The sequence below is a fragment of the Epinephelus moara genome, chromosome 12 (assembly GCF_006386435.1).
Source record: "Epinephelus moara isolate mb chromosome 12, YSFRI_EMoa_1.0, whole genome shotgun sequence".
Taxonomy (NCBI): Eukaryota; Metazoa; Chordata; class Actinopteri; order Perciformes; family Serranidae; genus Epinephelus; species Epinephelus moara.
The window spans coordinates 32,549,812-32,557,942 of NC_065517.1; the positions used below are offsets into that span (position 1 = coordinate 32,549,812).

Genomic DNA, 8,131 nt, shown 5'->3' on the forward strand with positions numbered 1-8,131 from the left:
GTCTACGTCCCTTTTCACCTGTGCTGTCCAGTTGCATATCCCAAGTGGTGGACATGACCCAGTTGTCAGATTGGGATACTGATGTCTGACCCCACTGAACGTCCCCTGACGGTGAAGTTTTACCCCATTCTGTCAGGGTTTTCCCATTCTGGGCCACTGGAGCCAAGTCGTCACCGTATGAGCTCCTTCTAACCGATTCCTCGCCAGAGGGGTTAAACACACCCTGATTCAAACCTGAGCAAAGTTACAGTTGAATACAGTTTCAGTATCTTGAACAGAAAGTGCTTGATTCATCTTATTTTGAAAGTGATGAGTAGTGACAATTAAGTTTAACTGACAAAAACAATTTCAGGAAGTTTCATCTGATTTGTACGTTTTACATGAGAAGTCTTAGCTCCTGAAAAATAATCAATGAATCATTTGTTACTGAGAAAAAAACCCTATCAGCACTCACAGCTGTGTGCTGACGGAGGCTACTTTTATTCTATGTGGCCCTAAAAAATGTATATTGTTTTTCAATGTATCCCCTTACATGTGCTTGTATACACACTGTGATCACAACCAGGCAACTGCCAGTAGTTTTATGGCATGTCAACTGGTTTCAGTAATTTTATTAATTGAACTGAATTTGTACCACTAAAGTACAATATCCTCTAACCCTAGACTTGAATAACTGGTAGATCTTGTAGCTGTCTAGTAGACAGTTTGGTTCAATTAGACCATATGCAATATGAAGAGCATCAACAAATATCAGACTGTATAAAAGGGACAGTTCAACCCAAAATCAAAAATACATATTTTACTTCTTACCTATAGTGCTATTTATCCATCTAGATTGTTTTGGTGTGAGTTGTCTAGTGTTGGAGATGTCTGCCTTCTCTCCAATATAATGAAACTAGATGGCACTCAGCTTGTGGTGCTCAAGTGCTATAAAATACATTTAAAAAACTCAACGTCAATGTCTCTTTCCAGAAATCATGACCTGCTTACTCATGATAATCCACGGACCTTATTGTGAGCAGTTTCATGTAGGAACTATTTTCTTTCTACTGAACTACACCCACCAAATGCATCAACGCACAAAAGGAAGTGTGCATCTATGGGCAAACAGCATGAGATATAAACATTAATGGGGTCCTCCTTGGCTGAGCTGTAACGTTAGCAACCTCAGTGGTGCTAGGTGAGCTAGGAGTCATTGCTACTTCCTTCTGTGCGTTGATACAGTTGGTGCGTGTAGTTCAGTAGAAAGAAAATAGTTCTTACGAGAGCTGCCCCCTGAAATTAGAAGATTAGAATCATCAGTTGGAGACCACCCAGTTGCCTGAGATTCTTCAAGTCGAGCAGGTACATTCAGCTGGACCCAGATCCCAGGGTGAGTCTGGGTGAGACAGAGGCAGCTGCCCAGAGGAAGAGAGGCTCCGAGATAATATAATCTTCTGCCTTCTGCTTAGAAATGATGAATTCAAACTCACAGCAAGTTAATACGACACAGTCTCTGGCTTATGTTTGATATCTAGTGTCAGCAAAGAATGATGATAACCTCTCTGAGCATATTAAACTAACATAGCTTACTTGGCTTGTTCACCATGTTACGTGAACGTCACTGTCGCCCTGAATGGCCCTGCGAACCACATTTAAACTCTGAAACTCTACAGGGCAAAAAATGAATAGTTGAATAGTCAGATATTTTACTATCCGATTCGACTGACATAACTGTGAGTCGGGTACAGCCATAGTTCCTACATGAAGCTGCTCACAACAAGGTCTGTGGATTATCTTGAGTAACCAGGTCATGATTTCTGGAAAGAGACATTGATGTTGAGTTTTTCAAATGTACTTTTTTTTGGCGCTTTGAGCACCACAAGCTGAGTGACATCTAGTTCCATTATATTGGAGAGAAGGCAGACATCTCTACAGCCGATATCTAGAAGCCTACTCGGACCCTGCGTTAAATCACCCCTGAATGGTTGATTTATTCTAACGTAACAACTTCAGGTTAGTGGAATGACATTTGCTCCAATTTAAAATATTTAATTGTAATATTTCAATACTGTAAGACCACACTCACCCACTCTACCAGCAGTTAAATCAACACTGAATCACATGAGGAAGAAAACTGCTGCTGCACTGATAATATGCAATATATATAAAAAACATTCAAACACACTGCCCCAGTCTGTGATGTCATTTTTCGATCAACAGCTGATGTCACAGCCTTTGACGTCACTTCCTGTGATTTGCTCTGCGTGCAGAAGCATTTTAGCACCCTGTGATTCAATGCGGATTTATGTTTTGTTTCAATCTGGGGGAGTTGAGTCTTACCCTGCTCTCCCTCGTGTGTGGCTGAGTTAACCCATTCCTCTCCAGGACCCATGCTGCCCCAGTCCACCACTGCATCACTCAGAACATCAGAGTACAACTCTGCAGCAGAGCAAGGCAGCAGGGCGAGAGGAGACAAGAAGACTGGTTATATACTGTACACATGCACAAACACACACACACACACACACACACACACACACACACACACACACACACACAAACACACGAGTCACCCCTCTTGAGGGACTTGGTGTGTCTCCAGTGTCCATCCCGGCCCTGTCAGTAACTTGATGATAGTGAGGTCTGTTTTGTTAGAGGCACATTATCTGAGTCTGCATTCGCACAGGAACAGGAAGTCTGATTTCTGACCCTCTGTGGCACAGATATGAACTCCTCAGAGCCGTTTAAACAGGATTTAGCTGATTCTTGCTGTTTAAAAAAAAGCCGGGGAGCAAATCTGTGCCCCACAGAGATAACAATGAGATCTTTTGTAACAATTAAGCAAGAATATCCAAAGTTATTGAGCAATTCAAGTTCTCTGGATGCTGATGAAATCTCATTACACCATACACAGGCAGTCCAAGAGGAAGCAGACCGGCTTAAGGCGAGTTCTGTTTCACTAACAATGATTTCCTCCTGGTTCTGCAGTTTTACTTCTGTGTTTCGGCTCATAAAGCACTCTTATGAGAAAGTAAAGGTCACAGATTTCAGTATGAAACATAAACACTAAAGGTAGTGTATAATATAATTCAAGTGCTGTATTAAGTTTACATTACACTGATTTAAAGAAAAGCTTTTAGACTCTATGTTTTCAAGGCTCTTTCCTTCCCTGAAATATTGAAGGTCACATTAAGCTGCATAACGTTGACATTTGAGTTTGAAATCAACACTCAAATGCTGTGCAGCTTCTCATTTATTCTGTTCAAACCCTGTATTTGGCTCAGTTGCAGATAAAAATAAGGCTACACTAATGATATTAGTATTATACTATTTGCCGAATTAGATTCCAGTGGTGATAAGTTTTGACTCGTGGCATTGTGACATTTCCAATAACACCAGAAGACTGTACACCCAGAAGTCATAATTGATTGAAAAATTCATATTTTTATCAAAAGAAATATTCTGCTTCAGTCCATATTTGAGGGCGTTTAACCTTTCTAAAACAACATTTTCACTGCAGTCAAAAAATTGTTTGCTCTCCCTCTTGCCACACACAAGAAGAGGCACGCATCTGTATTAACGTGGCAGTCTAGCAAAGGTTTGGGTGGTGTCAAGGTGTTGCGCCTTGTTTCCACTTATGTATGTGACTAGTGTTGTAGGTCCGTAAATATACGGATGATACCTCTAGTTAACAGTCTCCCCAAAATCCACTGAAAAAGTTCAATATTTTGAATGAACTTGGGGCAATTCTGGAATAAAATATTACGGAGGGGAAGAGTTTCGCTGGCACATCAGCTATCACGGGGATTCTTATAGAAATGAATGGACTTCTGGATGACTTGTGTTTAAAGTATGATTTTCAATACCGTCAAAAATACAGATGCTCCTTAGACTATTAAACTGATACGGAGATGCTGTACTGAGGTTATGTAGTGCACAGCACATGCCACCAGAGGGCAGTGTCTACTGGAGGAACAGGCAACTGAGCTAGGAAAGATGGCAACTGTAAGTGGTGGGGATATCGTATATAAATATATTATGAATAAAAACTGATTGATTGATCGTAACAGGAATAGTAAAAAAGAAAAATACTTCTGTCCCTGTTTGAGAGTATTGCTAAATGTTTCTTTATCTTAAGATGACTTCGTCTAGCTCCAAAGCAGTTTATAACCATATGATTTAATCCAACACAGCACTCATTCATTAAAGAAAGTTAATTTAATTATTTTTTAAAAGACCACCTCATTTAATCCAATGAACCACTTAATTCAAATGAAAGATTAAATTCAAATTCAAATAATATAATATACATATATGCATATAAATAATATACATATTCAAATTGCAATAATATTGTATCATGATAATATCATATCATCTGCTATCATCATAGCCTCTGGTGATTCCCACCCTACTGCATTTCGTAAAACGCTTGATATGATAAAGCAGCTGATAACACTCTGATAACACTAATTAGGCCAGTTTGATCTGTTTCACGGGCTGTCTGGCTTTAATTTAAAATCAATGAAGATTATCTTATACATACTCATTTTAAGACTTCCCTTCTTTACTCTCTTTTCTGTGTCTCCCTCCCCCCTTAGTGTTTGGGGTGAAATACCTTCGGTCACAAGACTCCCATTTAGCCCACTGGTCATGTGGCTATGTTAAATCAGAGGCCTGGGGATGGTCATATGGTCATATGGCTGCAAAATCAATTGAAGCTAAACTGGAGGCCAAGTTGCCTGCAGCGTAGCCACACAGCAACAACACTGTACACACTGTATATAAACACTTTTCAGTCCATGTTTTAGACCTTGTAAACTAAATGCTCCAAATATGTAGATTATAAAGCCTTGAGGTATTTTTGGAAGCACATATTTCGATTATAAATACAAATCATCACGCTCATCAAGTTTTATAGAACATTAAGAGCTCTTGTCGTGCATCAACTCTGGACTCAAAGCCCTGCTGAATCCCATCAGCCACAGGTACACACTCAGAGCTGGAATGCAGTTAACTACCTACATAAACAAACACTATCTTTATCACATGCTCGATAAGTTTGTGCCTCATTTAGCCTCTTCACACTGGCTCCCAGTATGTTTAAGAATAGATTTTACTGATTGCTTTTAAGGCTCTTCATGGTCTCTTTCACAGCTATATCTCTGACCTCTTAGCGCCATAGATGCCAGGACGTACTTTGAGGTCCTCGGGCAGCTGAGGTCTTTTGTGTCTGGAAACTAAAGGGGACAGAGCATTTGCTGCCAGGACCCTGAGGCTCTGGAACAGTCTGCCCAAGGAAATCAGTCCGGCCGAGTAAATGATCTCTTTAAAGTCCCTTCTTACAACATCCTTTTATCGGAGTCCTGTTTTCATGTCTTGTCTGTTTGATTATTGACATGTAAAGCACTTAAATAAATAAAGATTATATTAATTATTATTATTATTACAGTCTCATTTTAAAGTAAATTTAGACAAAGGTAAAAAAAAACCTTTATCTTTATGCTCGCTTCCTAAAGTTTAGGCAACAAAAGTACATGCTCAGTTTAGCCAAAAAATGGTTTGGCTTAAAACGAGTATGTCTGTGACTTACGTAATGGGACATCATGCGACATACACGTCACATACATCATGTGACATAGGTCACTATCATAGCATGCTACACATACTGGCACACTACATTGTTTTTAAAATAACTTGATGGACTTGTGGTTTCAAACGAGACACAAACAGCGAGCTCCTGGGTGAAAGTCCTGAGTTTGTTTGGCCAATATTCCCCTCTCATCCACCCTGTACTGACTTTCTCACTCTTTATACTACGGCAGGTACCTGTCAAAAAAATGGCGCTGCCCGGTGCCTCTCATATCACCACTAAAGGGTGCCTTGGTGCGTAGGTATCTGATGCTGACAGACTGTTAATGTAATTTCTTTAGGGATAAAATTACAACACAATATAAGCCGGTCTCACTCCAAAGTTGTCGAAATCCAGTGCTTGGGCGGTGACTGAAGAAAAAAGCCGTCCTTTAACGTCGGCATGATACGCAGCTGCTCACCAGTATAGTTTAACTACACTGATTTTCCTTGAGTTTTTAAGTTCATTTAGACTGTCTTTTATTTCCTCAGTTTTTATACACTAAAGTGTTTTTATCAGTTCTTTTAAAAGTTGCTGTTTTCATGTCTTTCTGTTTGAATTATTGACATGTAAAGCAGTTTGTAACTCGCTTTATAAATAAGGTCATTATTACATTCCAATTCCCACTTCCCAGAAAAACACCTGCCTAAAAAAAGTACATTTTCATCCGTTTATCCGGGGCAGCAGGCCAAGCAAAGCACCCCAGACATCCCTCTCCCCAGCAACGCTTTCCAGCTCCTCCTGGGGGACCCCAAGGTATATATATATATATATATATATGTAATCCCTCCAGTGTGTTCTGGGTCTGCCCCGGGGCCTCCTACCAGTGGGACATGCCTGGAACATCTCTAACAGGAGGCGCCCAGGAGGATCCTGATCAGATGCCCAAACCACCTCAACTGAACCCATTCGATGCGAAGGAGCAGCGGCTCTACTCCGAGCTTCTTCCAGATGTCCGAGCTCCTCACCCTATTTCTAAGGCTGAGCTTGTATCTGCAATCTCATTCTTTCAGTCACTGCCCAGAGCTCCTGACCATAGTTGAAGGTTGAGACACAGATGAACCAGTAAGACTTTGGCCCCCTTGGCCTGTGCCCAGTAGGCCAGTTCAGTCATCCATGCACGGTCCTGACAATAAAATAACTTAATTTTTCTTCCTTTCTAAATAAAATAAACATCAACATTGATTTTAGGGATCAACAAAAAAATGGTACTTTGCTGATACTCTACGTATAACATAAACACTTGAGGCCACCAGAGAGAGTATGAGACAGGAAACAGGTCAGTTTCCATGATGTCTTGGATAAACAGTGACACAAACCTGCAGCACACTGGCCTCCTGTACAGTATCTGAGCATGTCTGAGGCTTCTGGGTGTTTATTTATTTGCTTCCTGAACCAGCTGCTCTAAAGGCATCAGTCTTCACTCAGAGCTGGACACATGAGCACCATCTGAGTGGCACATTTATAGAAACATACCGAAGAAATGAGCCATACCACAGTAAACACTCAGCTGTAATTAAAGAGCACGCGCAGACTCGAGCTACAGGTTTTTGCTCCAAAACTGTCACGACAGATTTCTGGACTTTACCAGTGTTTTCTGATTTACACAGTTTCCTCTCCCTCAGCCTCAAACAGTGACGTGTGCAGCCTCATTATCAGATCAACAGCACACAGCGGCTGTTTGTGACTTCTGTGTGTGAAATAAAAAGTTGTCTCCATCATGAGCGCACGCGGACTCACCTTGTTGTCTGGTCTCCATCAGCGACAGCCAGGTGAGCTCCCCAAATGAACCTCCAGAGACACGACAGCACACGGCAGCACGCGCAGCACCGACCGGCCGTTAGGTCAGTGTGTGTTTCCTACTCTGGTTTCCTTGGCTGTCACGCGCCGGACCAGCTCTCAGGCGGAGCTTGGAGCGCGAGCCAATCAATGGGCGCGCGCTTTGGTAATTTGCTTAATTCACCCACCGGACATATTTATTTTTATTTATTGGGAATATATGTTTAAGGAATACTGATCACTCTGGTAAAATGAATCCCAAATATTTTATTGTTTATTTTGTTAAATTTTATAAATCCCATGATCCTGTTCGGTCAGTTTCATATTACACAAATCTAAATTTGCCTCATCATCCCCCTGTTCAAGAGGGGTTTTTTTTTTTTCAGATTTTATTTTAATAGTAAAATAGTAACTAAAAATAGTTATAATAATAATAATTTGTTTATGTGTACTACATAATTTTAAAATGCTGTTTTATAATTTATTATTATTATTATTTGTTTTTTTTAATTCATTTCTGTCACTTTTTAACAATATGTGGAATCTAGGATGCCTGATTTTGTGCAAATTACTTCCTTAAAAAAATAAAAATAAATAAAACAGCTCAACATTTGATATGATACCTGATTTTTAATTGTTGTATTATTTTTTTTTAAATAAATAATTAAAAAAAAAACATATTTCATTACAGGAAAGCATGCTCATTAAACACAACAACCAAATAATAAATTAATAAAT

The 8,131-nt window shown here is 40.0% G+C and overlaps 1 protein-coding gene across 6 annotated transcripts in view; it reads right to left on the reverse strand.

Annotated features, from left to right (window-relative positions):
- The window catches only part of tpd52l1 (tpd52 like 1), a 29,397-nt gene extending 21,889 nt beyond the window's left edge, over positions 1-7,508 (reverse strand). Inside the window, exons 1-3 of one of the 6 annotated variants that reach the window (XM_050057867.1) lie at positions 7,355-7,508; positions 2,323-2,421; positions 19-234 (exon numbers count right to left, since the gene is read on the reverse strand). In XM_050057867.1, the coding sequence (XP_049913824.1) occupies positions 19-234; positions 2,323-2,421; positions 7,355-7,373 (334 nt within the window). In that variant the 5' untranslated portion in view covers positions 7,374-7,508. The remainder of the gene's footprint in view (positions 1-18; positions 235-2,322; positions 2,422-7,354) is intronic. The other 5 variants (XM_050057862.1, XM_050057863.1, XM_050057864.1 and 2 more) reach the window with 5 other exon arrangements.
- Positions 7,509-8,131: the final 623 nt, after the last annotated feature.